Source organism: Lobosporangium transversale, assembly GCF_002105155.1.
Source record: "Lobosporangium transversale strain NRRL 3116 chromosome Unknown BCR41scaffold_21, whole genome shotgun sequence".
NCBI classification, from domain to species: Eukaryota; Fungi; Mortierellomycota; class Mortierellomycetes; order Mortierellales; family Mortierellaceae; genus Lobosporangium; species Lobosporangium transversale.
In genome coordinates this window covers 439,379-458,750 of record NW_019028999.1, presented here as the reverse complement: position 1 = coordinate 458,750, position 19,372 = coordinate 439,379, and the positions used below count along the sequence as shown (strand labels likewise).

Genomic DNA, 19,372 nt, shown 5'->3' with positions numbered 1-19,372 from the left:
AGATAAAACGTCTGTCTTAGAGAAGCAAAGTATTCTATCCAATTTAAAAATATATCTGAACCTCTTTAATTTCAACCTGAAAATACAAAGTCCACAACAATCTTTGCCAACCCGTCGCGGTGGCTTGTTTGTCGAATATGTTTTTGAATTGGATAGAATACTTTGTTTCTCTAAGACATGAGTATTTCCATCTGGTTTTAACTATTATTTATCATTGAAGACTGCAGAGCACATTAAGCCAATGCATTTAGTGCTACTATACTTCATAGCAATTTTGAGAGAAAACGTAAATATATATCAAATGTTAACCTTTCTTTTTTTTTTTTTTTTTTTTTTTTTTTTTTTTTTTTTTTTAGATAGCTAGGAGCTGCGAGGCCTAAACAGGTCTAGGGCTTTTGGGTCCTCCACGCTGCCTGAGATCAAAGGGATCCAGTACTAGCTTCATTCCAGAAAGTATGTTTTTGAAACCATTGTCCTGCAAATTATGCTTGACCTGTGGTAATTTCACTTCCACCATAATTAGAGGCCACTGGCCGGCAAAGTCAAGCTGGTTGGCCTTAATGGCTATTCATAGTTGTCCAACTGCAACTCTTCTGAAGAGAGAGAATCGGGTACTTTGTATTACAGATTTCACCCTTTTTTTTTATTCTGCCTGTTGAATGGATAAAAAAAGAATTCTACAATAGATTGCTTCTCGGGCAACGACTCGGGTCCTTGCTATTAATTGAAATAGTAATGCTGCCCTGGGAATAATGTTCATTCATTTGTATAACTTGAGCTCGAATATTTCCCCAGCGTTGTTATTCAAGCACTGTAGTATACTATAGAGGATTTTTTGGCCCCAGAGAGGAATACCGTGATCAGCTTGTTGAGGGATCTCGGTGATGCTACTGCGAGGATGCTTCAGGGAAGGGTCCTTTATACAGAAAAACGACGAACCAAAATGTCTCGATAAATGTAAACGCTCCGTTTGCCAGCAACTCTGCATGCAATTAGAGAGTGACAGGATTAGCTTGCAGATAACGAACAATATAAGGTTTTTAAATAATATTGCAGAAATGGGAAAAAGGATCGGATTGTTAGGTTTCATGTGGACATCCCTCTTTCATTTAACCATTCAAGCTTTCTAAACTGCTAGCCCTTCATGTTCTCGCGGGATTGTGCTGAGCTGGTCAAAGCTTTGGGCTCTTTCGACTTTGTCTGTGCCAATAAGTGTTTGGTGCGCATTAGCAAGGTGCGGTCGAAGTACGAAAAAAAAAAAAAAAAAAAAAAAAAAAACTAGATGCAAGAATGCAAGTAATTTGAGTCGAGTTGAACTTGCAGTCATTGACGCGCCGCTCTCACGAGTTCACACCAATATTGTTAAATGCATATTTTCACACTTACTAGGCACATCCAACCGTGGGGTCGATATGTTCGAGGATTATCCAATGCGAGAGCCTCTATAGCTCAATGCAGTTCCTCAAGCCCAAGATCTTTAGACGAGAGGATGTAATACTTCTTTATGGAAACATAGCGTATAAAAATCAATAGTTATATTTTCAACTTAATAATAAGGTTACTTTCTTCGTGATATTTAGCATCTGTATCAATTGTACAGTGAGATCATCGCAGATGTTGAACGCGAGATTGTGGCATATCACCACGTAAGCATTGGGCTATATAGCAGTTCAGCAGAAGTCCTTACCGCTGCTGCTGCTTCGGAGTATTCAAAGACAGTAGGGAACATTAAAGCTCGCCAAGGTCATTTAGGAGGACCTTCCGGGAACAGCTCCCCTATCATGAATGTGTCTGAATCAAGCCAACCCAGTATTCATCAATATATTGCAGGAATAAGTAACATTGTCACAAAAGCTAGTGATACTTCACTCGGTGGTGGAAGCAGTAATAACAACAACGCTACCATTGGAAGCAACGCCAGCAATATTCGCACCTATATAAATGGCAACACATACATCAGTGGCAGTAATGGCCAGTCATCTAACCAACAAGGCACCGTCAGCGGTAACCATGGCTATGAGGAGCAATCTGCAGCGGACCATGTAGTACTTTACACCATTCTTCGGGAGCTATGTCATCTGCGTATAGCATTAATCCCAGTGTAAGATCATTGTAATGTGTTATTATGCAAATCGCTAGAACAAGTACTTGATTCTTACTCATGCTCTGGATGCTACTCGACATCATTATTATTACCATGATTCATCTATCTTAACTCTACTCTCTATTTCTAATATTTGTCATCCCTGTTAAGCTATCGACTGTTGTCGCAATCCACCGTCGAGATTGATGCAGACTCGATTCTTCCAGAGGTAGAGCTGGCACTACATGCTTATGAGGAATCCGTTGAAGCTATAGAAAGTTTTCAAGCATCAGTCCTTGGTACAGGCATTGGACTAGAAATCCGAGCCCTCAAACATGGACTATTATTGAACAAATCTATTTGTGAATATGATATACAAAAGTCAGCTACAAATTTGCATCTCGCACGTATCGCGCTGTCAGAATGGAAAAAGATTTCTTCAGAGCAAGAATATGCGGATAAAACCTATCATCGGCCTGAGGAGACATCATGGAGGCTGAGCATATTTGGATCGTCAACGTCATCATCTATTCCTAATGCAGGTAGTGGTAGTGGGGCAGGAGCAGGAGCAGGGAGAGGCATGACAGGAGGCACAGACGAAAAGTCTAAAGCAGCGCCGACATCATCCGTTTCATGGAAGAGTGGTAAAGTAAACTTGCAACCAAATCATCTTCTATGGCTCAGCCGATGGATCGCGAGCGAAAAGTCGAAAATGACTATCTATTTCATGGATATTTTATTGGAGAAGGAGCAGGCGATTGGGGGTGATGACCGAAGTTTATGGGCCAACATGGATCCTGATATGCATGGAATGTATGATTCTTTGATTGTCGGCTGCTTTTTTTTTTAAAAAAAAAAAAAAAAAAAAAAAAAAAAGATAACCTTGACCAAAAATATTTACATTTTTATGGGGCTTTACTGATTTTAGGATCCGAACATTTAGGAAAAAGGCAGGCGCACACAGTATTTCATTTGTATATGAGATTTCAGGGGGGATGCGCTTTTCGACTCTAGGATTGGTTAGCGCTAATATGCCTTACGAACCTCCAACAGGACTAAATTCATTTCCATGCATATACAGTTATCCGCCTGTATGTCTTTTTTTTTTTTTTTTTTTTTTTTTCAGAGGAAGGGTTTATGCCCATTATGGCATACTTACTAGTTATTCTCTTTGTATATGCTCTTTAGGACCCCCCAAGGGATCATTGGCCCAATATTATCTCAATCATGCAAGGAAGTGTCAACATATTAAGCCAATATCGGAGTCAATACTTTTATGATCGAAAAATCGGGTGCACTTATTATATCACGCGGATCGATTTGCATGTCTCAATTGTCATCATTTACCTTGATAAACATCCTCAACCTGATGTTGGAGCAATGGATTTCTTGCAACTCTTGGCCAGTAAATTGAGACATACAGACGTGTTAGCGGCCATGCGCCTGGACTGAGTCTTTCAATCAATACTTTGATAACTGAATAACCATATAATATAATTTGTAATAATAAAACACTCTACTAACTTTTCTTAGGATATGCTTTTGCTTTCTATCTTTTTTTCTGCATTGATGAAGGCTAAGACTGTGGGAGCCATGATGAAACATATGAGAACCCCTGGAAGTAACCTTGTTCCACATGGTTGAGTCTATAATCAGTGGGCGTCTCGCTTGGACTCTCCCTTGTGAATTCTGGATCGAAATTAGAGATATCTTTGGCCGAAGTGATCTTAGGAAGGAATGGCACTGGAATACGTTTGTGATAAACATCGTCAAAGTTGACATCACGGAAATAAGCATGTGCTTTGATTTCTTCTGCATCACCAGGTCCAGCGCCCAAACGAAGATGAGGCACTTTCATGAGAAGCTAATTTGAGAAAAAAAGAACTGGACCAATAAGTGATTGGGACCTTCTATAGAGCATCTGCATAACATCCTTTTCGAACATTTAGGCTTCATACCGATTGAAGGAGTGCTTGTTCATTGCGACCAAAGCCTTGAGGGAACAATGGTTCGTCATCCATAATCGAATCATAGATATCATCTTCCTCTTCTCCCGAGAAAGGAGCACGTCCCAGCAGCATCTCGTACATGAGAACACCAAAAGTCCACCAATCAATAGAACGGTCATATGGTTGCTCCTCAATAATTTCAGGAGCCATAAACTCTGGTGTGCCACAGATGGTTCTTGTTTTAGCGCCGTATGGCATGTTCTCCTTGCAAAGACCATAGTCACCAATCTTGATATGTCCATCAAGAGTCAAGAGAATATTATCCAGTTTGAGATCACTATTAACCAATGGCAATCAGATGTGTGTTTGTTAGTGAACAATAATATCCTATTCTTGGCTCGATCAAGGCTTGGTCTATTGTATAGAAAAACACTCACCGATAGATGATATCGTTTTGATGGAAGTATTGAAGAGCCAGTAAGACTTCACATCCATAGAATTTTGCGCGGCGTTCGCCAAACCTCCGATCTCGTTGAATGTGCATCATTAAATCTCCTCCACGAACATACTCCATCACAAAGTACAGACGGGTTTCTGTCTGAAAGCAAGAATGTAAAGTCGTCAAGAACGGATGACGCTCCTTATTGGCGACCTGGAAAATACGCTTCTCTGATTTTGCACTTTAAAAAAATAAAAATAAAATAAAAGAGATTACTAAATTTATGATTCTCCATGGCTGATTAAAAAGAAAGAAAGAAAAAAAATCTTTGCCAAACCTTTCAACTTCATCGTGTTGCACAATAGAATCTTTCTTGAGTGCTTTAATAGCAAAAAGTTCGCCTCCTTTCTTATCCTCCGCCAACATGACCTTGCCAAAGTTGCCTCTGCCCAAAACAGCGAGGAAGTGAAAATCACTCAGGCCATATTTGCGAGTGGGCTGTTGCTGTGATTGTTTATTCACAATCTTCAAAGTAGGAGTATGCGCCTTGGGCATGACTGGAATAGGACGCTGTTGCTGCTGTTGCTGTTTCTGTTGGTGCTGTTGATACTGCTGCGTTCGCTCCTGCTCTAATCGAAGAAGCTCCAAGCGCTGCTGTTCCTTTCGGAATAAATCATTATTACTTGTTTGTGCTGCTCCTACTTGCTCTTGCTCTGTCTTGTTCGTGTAGTCCAAGTCTTGTTGCTGCTGTTGGTGTAATTGCTGCTGATATGTTTGCTGTTGTTGCAACAAATGGGCTTTTTGCTGTTGTTGGCGCTGCTTTTGTTCTTCCAGACGTTTTAATTCTTCCGCCTGGCGCTGCTGTTCTTGCTCCAGTTCCTGCTGTCGTTGCGGTTGACTTCCTTCTTCTTGCAACTGCTGCTGTTGCTGTGGCTGCAGATGAATTTGCTCCATTTGCTGTCGAAGGCGATCTTCGGGAACACCATGGTGCTGTTTCAAATCTGAGGATGCTGATGGTTGTGGACTGGGTCTGGTATCTGGAGACACCTTCTGGTGTCTGGCACTTTGGTTGCGGCGTCTGATCTCTTCCATTAGCTTGTTGGCAGTTTCGGCGGGCATGCCACAATGATTAGGGATAAGATCGGCACACCCATCATGCGCAAATACCGGGCATTCTATTCACGACGACATGTAAAGTATGTTAAAATTAAGGAACTATATAGACTTTCACGAGTTGCTTAAAATATTACTTATATGACTAGACTGTAAGTACCCGTGCACATCTTGTGCTTCCGTCCAAAAGTTAGCATATGGCCGCAGTGGTAACACCAATTGGGGGACAAGTTAGTAAACGTCTCAAAACGGTGAGGGATACGGTGGTTTAATTTGGCTTCATCTGGGTCTTCTGCTATATTAGACGAGATACACTTGATAAAAACTTTTTCAGCACACTTAGAATGGCAAGTGAAGCTGCAGTCTGTGAATTCTCAATTTGATGTTAGTCAGAAGTGTTAAGTAGATTTATCGATAACAAGTTTAGTATCATCGAGCTATCCTTGCCTTCACATTGCGACCCTCTTCCTGTAAATAATTCGTTACAGAGGGCGCAGCACATTAGCTGGTAAAACTTTTGAGAAACAAATTTGTGGCCTTGAACCTCCTGGATATCTACTTTGCGCTTGCGAACGGCTCCTTGTCGGCCAAGTTTGGATGGGCGCTTGCGGACGGCCACATCCTTAACTAAACATTCAAATATATAAATAAACATTCAGCACTAGAATGGCAATAAATCCACACCCTCCGTCTTATAACTAATGGCTATAACGCCTGCATACCAAAGTTAAAATTAATGCCGATTTGCCCTGTTGGCTCGAGATCCCACCAGGCATCAATGCCGTCAGTTTTATTTGGAGCAGAATCGCCGGAAAGAGTTGAGCCACGACGGGCTCCAGGACTTCTGACAGCCAAATCACGGACATCCTGAGCACTCCGCGCAGCGTCATTGTCAGCGTCCACCTTCTTCCTACGCAGCTCTTCAGCCAGATCCCAGATCTTGAGCCAAAACATGCCAATGGGGACTGAAAACTGGTCAGGACGATCGTACACGGTGATCTCAATCTCACTAGCCTTACGGATAGGGATTTCAAAGTCCTCATTCCAACGGATACCTAATGGTCCATTACGCGCCATCCGTGTTTTACCCTTTAGAACACCATCAATTTTGATTACAGCCATAGATTCTGCAGGACGTGAATCGCGTGTCGGAGCATTGCTTTGATGTTTAATCCCCGCAAGTCGCACGTAGAGAATTCCCGTCATAGGGCGCCTAGGAGCCGTGCCAGGTGCCGGTGTGGCATCATCATTATCTATCATAGGAATATCCAACTATGTAAGCAATGTGCCATGGATGTAGCAGTCTTTTTTCTTTATTTTTTTTTTTTTTTTTTTTTTTTTTTTTTTGGATACCTTGCTGAGGGATATAAAGCCCCTGATACTTTTGAAGAGCACGCTTCAGAAGAACGACTTTTTCGCCACTCTCTTCATTTCCGTCCTTGGCATTCATGCCCAACTGTTCCAGTTTTTCTGAGGCCTGCTTCAACTTCTTTTCGACTTCCAGCTTATATGCCAACTCATGCATCTTGTACACAACTTTGTTGGTTGTGATAGTTCTGGAAGAGCGCAATAGGTCTATCGTAACAAAGCATGCAGCATGGCAACTAGTCAGATGGGTCGAGTTATTTTGCTAACTATGTAACATGCTTATCCTCTTCTCCTCAATCAGCATCTTTTCCCTCTTTCTTTCTTAAACTTTACTATCTTACCAACTGTCGATAATGACCTATTCGGGGACATACTGTCGGCAGCGACTGGATTGATGTTTGGGCTAGACGCCTGTCTGTTGTTGTGAGACATTTGTTGATGACTGTCCGAGGAATGGTATGACTGCATTGAATCGGTCGAGGTTGTGGAAACATTTGCTGGTCTAATGATAGGATTATCTAACATCTTTGAGAGAAGCTTATTCATCTCATTCTGGAAATAATCAATACGTTGCTGTGTCTCCTCAATAGTGATATCAGAGGAGGCCCTAGCAGCTTCGCTTTCTTGGATCTTGCGGATATTACGGGTAGCATTGAGAATTTCGTTCTCTCTCTCAAGTCTCCTGCGGAGATCTTCCAGTTTCTGCTCGTCAGTCATCTTGAGAACTACATTGCAAGATGACCATCAGCCATGATGGTATGTAGGTCATTGGTACTGTGTTACAAGTCATGGAACAATAGAATGGAGTAATTCGTTGACGAATTTACTAATAAACAAAAAACCACATCGATGTCAATAAAATGTTGTTCCTGAACTTGCCTTATTTTAATATTGAGCTCCAGTTAACTCAGAAGATAAAAAAAGAAAAAAAAAAAATCTTCTTTGCTTTGCTTGCCTTGAGAATAGCAGTGGTTGAGGTTGGACGAATGGCAAGAGTTAGCTGCGAAAAAAAAAAAAAAAAAAAAAAAAAAAAAAGAGCAGGTGGGTTGGGAGGCTAGTGAGTGAGAGAAAGAGTCAAAAGACGCAGAAAGCCGACATCCTTCCAGCAGAAACATTTGAGAGCAATGCTGCACGTGATCCCCGCCATTAAGGTGGCCAACGCCAAAACCTTGAAAACAACAACTGCATACAAAAATCACAATAATGAACCTCAAGTCAGTAAAACTTGAGTATTGGCCGAATGAACACTGGTATTATTCATTTTTATTGCTGTCGCTATCAAGATTCTTTTCGCGTTCTATGTGTGCTCTGTTCGTTCTCAATAACAACAAAATCTGATAGATTTTGTTTCCTCGTTTCCTTCGATAAATTTCCGTGCACCGTCGACCTTCGTCTTACTTGGTCTTCAACTGCGACTCCCTCCACTCCTGCTTCTGCTGTTCAGCTATTTCGGCGTACTTGCCCTAAAGTCGATATAACAAAATATGATTAATTCAAAGATCAGCAAACCATTCACTCAACCACGTATGCTTCTAGTATCTCAAAGAATATATTATTTTTTTTACCTTCAATGAGTTTCCACTAAGATCAAAAATACCCATCATAGTACCCATACCCAAGCATCCAAAAACCATAGTCTGAGCATTTCGCTGGAAACCGCCAGCAACCAATCCTGAAGCACATCCAGCGGCAACTGAATTCCATGCATCCTTGGTTTGGCGAGCATTTGCAACAGCTGAGTCAGTTGCAGCAAAAACACCGGCCATAGCCGCTATTCAGGTAATTTAAAGGTATTTCCAAGGTAATAAAATAAGACGGTTAGTGAGAATAAAAATAAAATAAAAGTAAAAAATTCATTATTCAGCTGTATGAAAGTGCGGTTGAATCAAGCATGTAACTATGGTCTGTCGATTGCTGACAAAAAGAAAAGTGAGAATCAAATTGAATACAGTGCTTCAGTTGCTGGACACAATGTTGATAGGCGATTTAATCTAAGAAAGTGTCTATACTCCTTGTATTTCCTTATTTTCGGAGTAGATCTCCGTGCTGAATGTACTGAAAATAGACAATTGTTATTTGGCTTCCATCTATTTTTTTGAAATTTACTTTCGATCCAAGTCATGAAATTAAAACAAAAATGGTGTGAAGAGAAGCTCATCATTATTACCAAAGATGCCAATGGTACCACCGGTTCGTGCGAAAACACCTGTAGCACCGTATGAATGTGATCCGACCGAATTCTGGGCTGCAGAGACGAGGAGACCAACACCGGCACCGATAGCGCCGGCCTGGAGACCCTCTTGGATGGGGGCCTTGGGGTGATAGACGACTTCCTCTAAGGCAGACATTGGAGGGTGTGTTCTGGTGATGATGGAGAGAAATCGATTTGAAGCCGAATCACCTCAACGCGGGACAACAAACAGCTAAAAGGAAGTCATGTGATATTTAGATCTGTAGGCCGAACAACAGAATTTACGCGCTCTCAGACGACTGACGTTTCCATGACTGAACTCAATATAAGCAAAAGCCATTTATATCATATCCAGGCACGAATTCTAACGGGCCTAGGCGGCAACAACCACTATTCGATTGTCAAGTCTCTCGAATTCCATCATTCCAACACTTCTTGTTTTCATATTTTCCTATATCCTATTAAAATATCGCGATATTACCTGCTAGAAGCATTCCTAATGTCTTTTTGGAAATGTATATGCATAGTATCAGATCTTCCATTCTACCCTACTCTTCTTTGCTTTGGACCGACGAGTTTAAGTAACTGCGTCCCAAAGAAGTAGCACGGAAGAGTTGTAAGCAAGCCAGCCCCTATTATGTGGCATGTTCCCTTAGTTGTAAAGTGATCATGAAGTCATAAATAGAGCACCTAGACATTCAATATTACAGGCGATCGTTAAATATTCAGAAAGATGTCAAAAATAATAATAATAAAAGATTTTCATTGTTGTGGCCATTCACCTTTGGTATTCAACCCCACTCCTTCCCGTTGCGAAGACTGCCTCTCGCGGTCATGATTATGAAGCAAATCAGACAGACAATTGGTATACAATACGTATCCATACTGCCATAAATGCATGGATGATTCGATCAGCTGTCTTTGAAGTCTACTACTGTTTATATCCCATATGCATCCTACAATTGCTCATAAATATCGCACGCGCATTGATTGAGCAGATTGCCTGGTTCTTGTTTAATATGGTACCATTCTTCCATTCTTGATATTTTAAAACACATGGGGGTTATCGGAAGCATAATTCGTAATAATTTCAGGCTCAGTAGCCACGTTGTGCGACATGTCGCCACTTTTCTCAGGCGTACAATCATGAGCATTTTTATTCCATATTTTTTAAAGAAGTTGTATAAATGTGGCACTCCTCCCACCTATTTTTCACACCTTCTTTCCCTTCCTGCCTAGATCTATCACATCATAGAATGTTTGCCACAATGTCAATATCGTATTCGTCAACATCGCATGGCCCTACGCTGTATCAACACCAATATACCAATACGTCCTTCAGACCCTATTCCTTCGCGCATCCATCGCAGCAGCCACTCCTTTCAGACACCTGCAATGCTCACACTGAAGACCTATCATTATTATCTACCATCTCATTACCCTCCAATGATCGTGACAATTTTCCATCACTTCTTGAGATCCTCACCGATCAAGCGAGCGAGCCATTTTCATTGGATCGATTTGCAGAATTCCTTCATACCCAATATTGCTATGAGAACCTAATATTCTGGTGCACCACCCAACAATACAAGGTAATAAGTCAAGAGTAAATTATTGTCCATGATCCAGCGTAAAAACCAGATCACAATCATATTAATCTTTATTTTATCTATTTATTTATACTTTAGCTTCGTGCTCAGTCAATACTGCAGTCAATTAGTAGAGCTGCACCACAATTTAATTTGCATCAGTCCTCTCTCTCATTCTTGAACCAGACACAGACACGACTCTTCTCTGATCTTCAAAGCGATATGCTTGCGATTCTCGAGACATTTATTTTACCTGACAGTCCATATGAAGTTAACCTTTCCGACACTGTTCGATCAAAACTACTAAAATCTGTGACAGATGGTGATTATCATCCACAAGTACTGAAACAGGCAAGCGATGCTATTATAGACCTTATGAAAAGCTCAAGCTACCCATTGTTTGTGCAGAGTATATCAAGTCCAGATCAACCATCGTCTACACTGTTGTCCACTTCCAAGGTCAACACAGGCCGCGACAGGAACTCTTGGAAACTCAAGGCAAAAGGTCATTTTAGATTGGTCTCCAAAGCATTAAAAAAAAACACGATGTCATAGACAACCAGCTTTGTTTCACACTCTCCCTAATTTATTCATTGTATATAGTCCGTTACAAACATAAAAATATATAAAACTAAACATATTTTAAAATATAATTTAATGCTTTTGCTGCTTTTTTATTCAAGCGAGAAACGATGCAGCATTCAAAATGTATGAGCGCCATTTCAATTGCTCAATGGTAAGATGGTTCCCACACCGCAAACATAAAATATATTGCCAGAATAAAATACGCTCTCTCTTTTTTTCTTTTTTTTTATCATTTATCTTTAGGCTTTAATAAGTAGAAGAAATGAAGCAGAAGATGAAGACGAAGAGGAGAAGGAGAAGAATGGAATGGATAACGAATGAGAAAAAAAGATATCCTGTTGTGGTGCCCTCCTGGGGCCACATACACATCAAGGAAGACGGGAAGATGATAATGAGGACTGGCGGGATAATAGTTAAGAATAGACTTTATGTAGTCAGGTTGTGTCGCCCCACTAATACTTGTTCTCCATTCATCATGACATCTACTGTTAGTGATGGTTGAGCTGCTCCTGAGAATGTTGATTTGATGATTCTAATGCTGCTTCAGCAGCGGCCTGCTGTTCCTGCAAGAGTTGTTGTTGTTGAATCTGCTGTTCAATTGTTTGATAGTTATCACTATTGCGCTTGATGATCTCAACAACAGGCCCCAATAGACGAACGAAAGCCCTTTTTCCAAGAGTAGCGCACTTTAGCCTTCCTTTTGCTCGAACGGTTGCCGCTCTTGGCATATCATTTAGGAGCGCAAGTTCTAGACAGCAATGCAAAATATTAGCTAGATGTTTTTTTTTTTTTTTTTTTTTTAAAAAAAAAAAAAAAAAAAAAAAAAAGTATGATAGTACCTCCAAAATATTGACCGGGTCCAAGTCCAGGCATAGCATATTCGACACCTTCGTCGTTGCACTTCGTAACAGTTGCCTCTCCTGACTCAATAATAAAAAAATTGGTCCCTTGGTCTCCTTGCTTTACAACAATCTGACCATCATCAAAATATACAGACTCCAAAGCATCTGCAATCTTGTGACGTTCATAGGGCTCCAAAGACATGAGCAAAGGAACTGTCTCTAAGAAGGCTTCATACATACGTCTCTTCCTTGATGTGTTCTCCATAAGGATCCTGCGGAAGGTGATACGATCCAGAGCCCAAAGAACCACATCCGATGTCGCTGTAACAGTTGCTGCGCGAGGTCCATTATACATGAGAGCAAGTTCTCCAAAGCTTCCTCCAGGGCCGTACTCAAATACTTTCTCGGCTGGATTGCCGTGCTTTGCCACAAATACGTCTAGTGTTCCTGTTTCAACGACATAAAAAAAGTCTCCAACTGCACCTTGTTCAATCACATTATCGCCACGATGAAAGCGCTTCTCTGTCATGGCATTGACAACATCTTCATGTTGGTCTTCGTCCAAGTTCTTGAATAAAAAGTTATTAGAGATGGAGGCTTCAATTCGTCGGCGCTGTTCCTCTGTCTTCGGAATAACAACTTTGACATAATTCTGGTGGTTGGGAACCATACTCTCGGCACTAACTGAGGTGCGGCGACCTCTCATATAATTCGGAGGCATTGCCAGCAGTGGACTGGGTTCATCCGGATCTTCATCGTCACTCTCACTCCCGCTTCCACTTCCCATTGGATGATCAGGGCTGGATGCTTCTGATGTTGCAGGACTGCCATTATTTGGCGAAGAGACAGAAAGCGTAGGAGGGGGCACAGGAGGCAAAAACTGAGGTCCTTCCCGATTCGGCTGGGGTGTAGCGCGAGCTACATGTTGGATGGATTCATGAGAATAAAAATCAGCACAGTTAGTTTAAAGCCATGGTTGCAATAGCTATTTTCATAGTTTTTATGTATTTATTTTTCAGCTCTTCCAAAATTAAGAGCAGGTGTCCGAAGCATAGTACTTTTTTTTTTTTGCGTGTGTCTGAATGTGCATATTCATGTATTCATCCCTTTTCTTTATCAAGGCTAATTCGAATGGGATGACGAATGGAGCATAGTTTACCAGTGTGCCCATCTTATTCTCTGTGATTCCTCTTGAATCAAATCTCCAACTATAATTAGTATTTCCGAGTTGGAGTGGCATCCATATCTCTATCTTGAGATAACATTCACCTTCATTGCCAACAATAAATATAGGACATGATATGCATACGTATAGGTTCTTTTGTCACCGATAGAATGTGAGCATGATAGCTATCCTCACCTGTGGCCAAAAATCTCACGCGCTGCTCCTCAAGTTTGCTATTAAAGTAATTCGCACAGAACTGGAGAACATCTTGAGGCTGGGCAGCGATGACCTTTTGGTTGAGATCGTTCAAGATCTCTGCATACGCTTGCGGCAGAGATCGGTGAATAGGTGATTGAGATGAAGTTGACGAGGCAAACATTGATGAGATGTGGCGAGGTTATGCTTGCTCGTAACACTCTGATTCTAATTTTCACTGAGCACGCGCGTTGATGTGATGTAGTTGAAGCTATAGAAGAGATGAATCTGTTGAAGTGTATCGTTGCTTGATGTCAGTCGATGGATGTTTTTAGAACTATCTTATAGCGCACGAATCTGTGGATGTGGTCCGAAAAGAGGATGTCGCGTCGTCAAAAAAAGAAAAAAGGAAGAAAAAAGAAGAAAAAAAAAAAAAAAAAAAAAAAAAAAAAAGAAAAGAAAAAAGAGACGGGCAATTGATTGATATGCCGTCATTGGATAAAAGGAAAGAAATTGCCAAAGTCAGAAAGAATGCCCCCGTACACTCTCAATTATTTGATTAATGCTTCACATCCAAGTCTTTAATGAAGAGTACATTTCTAAATGCATCTCAGCGGCCATTACTTACGTGTGTAGCAACAGGAAGATGGTGTAAGGACAATTCAAGTGTTTGTGTGAAAGTATAAATTTGAAGCACGAATGGGACAATAAGCTGATTGGAGAGGAAAAGATAGACGGGCTCAATCAGGGTCAACGCTTCCACAATGGTTACGGTTGGAGTAAGCGAAAACTTCAAGCGAGAGACAAGGAAAGAGGAAAAGGGAAATAAAAGGAAAGAGAAGAGACAGATGGTTGGAATAAGAGAAAGAGAAAGAAGGGAGTAAACATACAGAAAATTATACCGTGCAAAGTCAAGACAAAAACGACTCGACGTGTTCCAGTCTGAAAGAGAAACGCGACTTTTCTTTTTTTGATCCCGTATTACATGCCATTGGCCTGAGGGACATCCTTTCACCAGCCAACGAGAGGGTCTGAGTGAAAGCATATCCAAATGTGTTGAAAATTTATCAACATGAAATTCAAGAAATTTGTCTGTCTGCTGCAGCTAAAATAAACACGGTTGCAGCACGACTAGAGCAGTGCCATGTTGAATGGAACGCAAAGGACTGAATGGCCTTTAAGGCTCAACAAGGGAGCGGGAAGAGGAAGAGGAAGAAAAGGAGGCTGAGGAGGAAGAAGAGAGGAGGGGGTGGTGGTAGTAGAAGAAGAGGAGCAGGAGAAAGAGAGGAGGAAAAGAAGGAAGCAGGGGGTTTGGGAGGAGTGACCCCATCCACTGTGAAGTGGTTTTTTTTTTTTGTTCTCAATTCAAGGTTATGTCTGTAGATAATTGACGGACATCGACACTCCAAAAAAAAAAAAAAAAAAAAAAAAACTGTCCCATTCGCGACATGCATAAATCACATCATTGCAAGGCGATCAATATATATATGGAATCAATTGCTGATCGTCCCGTCCAGTGGCAGCAGTGGATCATTTTGAAATAATTATATTGACGTGGACCCTGCACGAGATGCTTCGGGTGTCACAAATTGTAGAACCTGAAGAGGAACATTCGGATTATTGCAAGCAAAATCTGGACTGGTTGACATTATTATAGCATTATGTGTATTACACTGCTCTGTGGAAATGCTGCGGCACTTAGAGCAATGGGATCGTTCTCTGGTGACAACAACAGATTCTGTCATTGGAAAGTTGAGCGTAGCTTGGTCCATTCTACGTCTCACCGACGCTACCGCATCTTGATCCCTTTCTTACCAAAACCGCTCGGGTACCTCATAACTTGTGCTCTGTTCCGCACGCAAATATGAGAAGTTTGTGAAGCTGTTCTTCTTTGTTCGATCAATGAGCATCTATACTCTAGCTAAGGCGAGTAAAAGCTTGATTGTTGACGGCAAGGCTATAGCGCACATGTGGGTGGTACCGCCTTTTTCGAACATTGTACGGTTTTTAAAGTTAGTCCAGAAATTCAGGGGGCAAAAGATTAGAGAGGATACAGGAGACGAAAATAAACAGAACTTACAAATTTTTTGTGGGTGTGCCGGCACCCAAATACTTGTGTCTAGCATCGTGCGCGCTTTGCAGCCGGAGCAGGCGACTCTTCCGTGAGCCTGTACTTTGCAGGTCTCTCTTGCCTCTCAATTTGAGCAAGACCGATTCTTGCGATGTTTTCCGCCCCTACTGCGTCACGGTCGAAGAATGCCTTACATGCCCGGCAATATTTAGAGCGAGGGTACACCGTCTCTAAAAAGCTATCGCAGAGGGGTCGGGGACAGCGGGCGCTGGTGTAAAATTCGTGCGCTCCTACAGCGAAGTGTCCTCGTGCTTTGATCTAAGCGTTTCAAATGGCAGTCGTTTATTAGCAAGGGTTCTTTGGCTTTCCAGCTTTTCTTACTTTTTTAAAAAAAGCCATACCTGTGTTACAAGGTGTCTCGTTATAGCAGTGTGCTTGCTGGGAACTCCTTTACTACTTTCAAAGGACCATAGGCCGACGACAAGTACTCCTTTATCCCCAAGCATCTTCAACACTCGCTGTACCGCGTAGTCGAACGTAGCTCGTTGAGCCTTTCGTAGGTCCCATTTTTTTTTCAGGTGCCATCTGGACTCATAGAACTCTTGAAGCACATCCAAATTCGTTGATCCTGTCTGTGTCTGAGACTCCTCGTTCATCCATTGAAAGTACTCATTATACGTATCCCTTCCAAACACAGGGATGACGTTCTCAACCTCAATCATTCCTTTTTCACGCTTCCTTTTGTTCAACAGGTGATTGAAGCGGAGGACGGGGAGGTACAAGAACCTGCTTCTCACCTTTACCGTTTGCCGCAAGTTAGGGTTGTGAGGATCCAGGGAGGAAAACATAAGGGCGTTAACAATACCAGGATCGCATCCGACGATAGTTGTGGTGTTTGCGAATGGGCATCGCCCTGGTTTGTTGAATGTGAGCTCAACGTTTTCAAGCAGTTTGGAGCTCCTCTTCCAGTTTATGTCTGCGTAGTCTTCATCTGTCAGGTCTTCACCGGCTGCCTTTGAACACGTCGTGTTGAGAAATCCATGAGAAAGCTCCAGTTCTTGGCTGGAGTCTTCTTCATCTATGTCAGACTGCTGCTGTCTCTTCGTCTGGGTTGTGTCATAGGCAAGTAGATTCAGAACTAGACCGTTGGTAGAAATCGTTCCTTTGAGTTTGAACCGGGTTATATCTTTGTCCTGTGACTGCAGGGATACTTTGTCTCTATCCAAGAACCATGCGATCACCTCCAATGTCACAAAAGAGAGCCTGAATCAAAACCCCTTTTGTTCCCTGTACACATTCAAACATTGCAGTCTTGGAAGGATTGTTGAGAGGCAGAATACGCTCCAACAGCTGCTTGGTATCTTCGTTCGCCCAGAGGATGTCAACTAGGGCGTGTTCAGACAGATACACATACCCGGGTGACCAGGGGGACGTAGGAAAGTCTGAGTATTTTTTCACTTTTTTGTTCTCCCGCAAAAAAAACCCAATGTCGCTCATATCTTCGTTTGTTTTCTCGACATCAAACTAGAAAAAAAAAAAAAAATAAAAAAAAATAAAGAGTCTGAATAAAGAGCATTTGATTGCAGAATATGCATGAAAATACCTTACACAAGCTACACCATTGCGTTCCTGTAGTGCTGCCTTAATGATGTCTGTACTTGGCCCATTAGTAGCTCTGACGCTCTTGGAAATGAGATCTTTTTGGGATCAAAGCCTTGCACGTCCCCAATGTGATGTCTATTTCCTTTATTGGGGAAAGTTCAGTGGTGGCCTTGAAATGTTCATAAGCGAGGAGATAATGGGGCGTTTCTACCGCCTTTCTTTGTTTTTTTGCCTTCGCGTAAGCTGAATTGGGACCACCTTGACCACTTAAAAGAAGGGTGGCGAGACGGAAGGAATAATCATTACTATCAAGACCTCGTCCAGTGCCTTTTTCCTCGACCTTGCTGCCCCTGGTAACCGCATGATCCTCTCAATGTCCAAGGCAATCGCCCAGTATGCATAGCGGCGTAGTCGGTTGAGGACAACAACTGCCCCTCGGATCTGGCTTGCAATACTATCCCTTTCATCTGCGTCCAGTCCGCCTTTCCTTGCCATGGAGGCCTTAAGGGACCCAATTGTTAAGGCCTTGATAAGGTGCTTACTACTGTAGCTGTGATCAACCTTCGTAGCATCCTTCAAGTTCCTAATTGGTGCACCTTCTTTTTTAGCCCTATGAGGCTTCTTGCATTTGTGCTTCCGCTTTTGTTTTTTCTGTTGCTTCTTTTTTGCCTTTCTCCGACGTGGATGCTTAAGGCCCGGCCTATCGTGCTGACGGCAGTTACTGATATCAACTGTGCGCCCATTCAATATGCTCGCCTTGTCAGAAAAGATGGGCCGGAACTAGTTCCTATGTGACCCTTTCGCTATATAGAATGATGGTGTGTCTCTACATTATCCAAGAAGGGGACTAACGATTAGTATTGGGGACGTATGGTTTCAAGGCCAAAACTATAGCTTGAGCTTTCTTACGTTCTGCGGCGCTGCGCTCGTCTTTGCTGAGCCATTCTATGGCGAAGATCCTTTCCATTGAGTAGACGCTGCTTGAAGTTATCGAACTCATTGTTCAATGGTAACGTTTGGGCCGACGTTTGATGGTTGGAAGTAAAAATGCGGAGAGCTACTCTGAAACGGCCTTCTTCAGAGGCTGCGTTCCTTCCCAACACCTTACTAGCTTCCCTTAGGTAGTCCCGAAGCATTTTATTGTAGTTCTCGTTCCACGCAACGTTTCGAATTAATCGAAGATTATTAACCGGGCCTAACGTCTCGAGGTTCCTTGAGTAGTCATTGCCTGCGATGGCACAGAATAACACCAGATGCGCGTGTGATGGCAGTCTTAGTGCTTGGATAATGTTGTCTACATCGTAAACCCCAAACTTCCGTCTACGGTGCGGAAGAGGTCGCACTAGGAAGCAGACTCATTCGTACGCAAAAAAATCAGAGTCTTGGGATATCACGATCCTATCATTCTCCTCATCATGGCACCCTATGCATGGGTCCGCTTCATATGCACACAGACAGACATCGAAGACAGAGTTAAGGCCTGTTGCCAGCTGATTCTTGTCCTGGACGCTCAGGGTGTGGACTTCTCGAAGACCCTTCTGGATGCGCCTCATGACTTGAGGACGAGTCCATACCCCACTCCGAGAATTTCTCTCGAAGGTGCTCATATCGTTCTCCAAAGCATCCATATTTTTTTGTCTTATGGCTTGCCGTTCTGTCCTTGCTTTTCTTTCTCAGTACAAGGTTCCCCATCAATATGTATAGTCAGATCGTCCGTTATGAAAAGTTCCTTTATCACGAGAGCCAGGGACCTTCCTACATCAATGATGGATTCGTTTTTCATCTTTGCATGGACGACTCTGCGGAGGATGTCGTAATAGAACGTACCGAGGAGATCTACATGAACAGAATGGTCAGGATTTGCCGCCAAGGAAGTGCCCACGTCAGTTTCCGAAGGTAAAACCCCGCGATCCGCAGCCAGTTTGAAGAAGGACTTCAGCCCCATGGTCAATATCTAAGCGAAAGAGAAAGAAAAAAAGAAAAATGATGGTGATGAAAAGAAATGAAAAAGAAAAAAAAAAAGAGCGACAAAGGTATAAAAGGATGGGCTTTTTTATGGTTTAAAGATCCAAAGTGAATAGATAAAGAATATTGAAGGAAAGATACAAGAACAAGTGGCAGTGGTAAAAGGGATGGAACTTTGAAGTGAGCGAGCGGAAAAGGAGGAAGACAATGATCCC

General features: G+C 42.1%; 6 protein-coding genes across 6 annotated transcripts; 2 read left to right on the top strand and 4 right to left on the bottom strand.

The window, feature by feature from the left end:
• Window positions 1-1,111: 1,111 nt before the first annotated feature.
• On the top strand, window positions 1,112-3,600 carry BCR41DRAFT_354814 (hypothetical protein). The gene is made up of 6 exons (XM_022024398.1): window positions 1,112-1,234; window positions 1,390-1,491; window positions 1,581-2,101; window positions 2,255-2,896; window positions 3,012-3,174; window positions 3,272-3,600. Exons 1-6 carry the CDS (start codon window positions 1,145-1,147, stop codon window positions 3,533-3,535), a joined length of 1,782 nt encoding a protein of 593 aa, XP_021880880.1. The 5' UTR covers window positions 1,112-1,144; the 3' UTR covers window positions 3,536-3,600.
• BCR41DRAFT_354811 (kinase-like domain-containing protein) lies at window positions 3,561-7,937 on the bottom strand. Its single transcript, XM_022024397.1, has 10 exons — window positions 7,908-7,937; window positions 7,294-7,778; window positions 6,938-7,159; window positions 6,307-6,837; window positions 6,032-6,211; window positions 5,745-5,948; window positions 4,809-5,646; window positions 4,470-4,712; window positions 4,042-4,369; window positions 3,561-3,947 (listed from the first exon to the last, which is right to left on the bottom strand). The coding sequence occupies exons 2-10, from the start codon at window positions 7,667-7,669 to the stop codon at window positions 3,660-3,662; spliced, it is 3,210 nt and encodes a 1,069-aa protein (XP_021880879.1). The 5' UTR covers window positions 7,670-7,778; window positions 7,908-7,937; the 3' UTR covers window positions 3,561-3,659.
• Window positions 7,938-8,193: 256 nt separating this feature from the next.
• Window positions 8,194-9,329, bottom strand: BCR41DRAFT_354809 (NADH dehydrogenase 1 alpha subcomplex). Its single transcript, XM_022024396.1, has 3 exons — window positions 9,120-9,329; window positions 8,518-8,723; window positions 8,194-8,415 (listed from the first exon to the last, which is right to left on the bottom strand). Exons 1-3 carry the CDS (start codon window positions 9,298-9,300, stop codon window positions 8,347-8,349), a joined length of 456 nt encoding a protein of 151 aa, XP_021880878.1. The 5' UTR covers window positions 9,301-9,329; the 3' UTR covers window positions 8,194-8,346.
• Window positions 9,330-10,348: 1,019 nt separating this feature from the next.
• BCR41DRAFT_86644 (RGS domain-containing protein) lies at window positions 10,349-11,374 on the top strand. The gene is made up of 2 exons (XM_022031049.1): window positions 10,349-10,735; window positions 10,844-11,374. Exons 1-2 carry the CDS (start codon window positions 10,400-10,402, stop codon window positions 11,285-11,287), a joined length of 780 nt encoding a protein of 259 aa, XP_021880877.1. The 5' UTR covers window positions 10,349-10,399; the 3' UTR covers window positions 11,288-11,374.
• Window positions 11,375-11,805: 431 nt separating this feature from the next.
• Window positions 11,806-13,703, bottom strand: BCR41DRAFT_306803 (cyclic nucleotide-binding-like protein; the record flags this gene model as incomplete). Its single annotated transcript, XM_022020837.1, has 3 exons — window positions 11,806-12,065; window positions 12,157-13,039; window positions 13,488-13,703. 3 exons carry the CDS (start codon window positions 13,701-13,703, stop codon window positions 11,806-11,808), a joined length of 1,359 nt encoding a protein of 452 aa, XP_021880876.1.
• Window positions 13,704-15,612: 1,909 nt separating this feature from the next.
• Window positions 15,613-17,113, bottom strand: BCR41DRAFT_354805 (hypothetical protein). The gene is made up of 3 exons (XM_022024395.1): window positions 16,832-17,113; window positions 15,992-16,806; window positions 15,613-15,908 (listed from the first exon to the last, which is right to left on the bottom strand). Exons 1-3 carry the CDS (start codon window positions 17,085-17,087, stop codon window positions 15,639-15,641), a joined length of 1,341 nt encoding a protein of 446 aa, XP_021880875.1. The 5' UTR covers window positions 17,088-17,113; the 3' UTR covers window positions 15,613-15,638.
• Window positions 17,114-19,372: the final 2,259 nt, after the last annotated feature.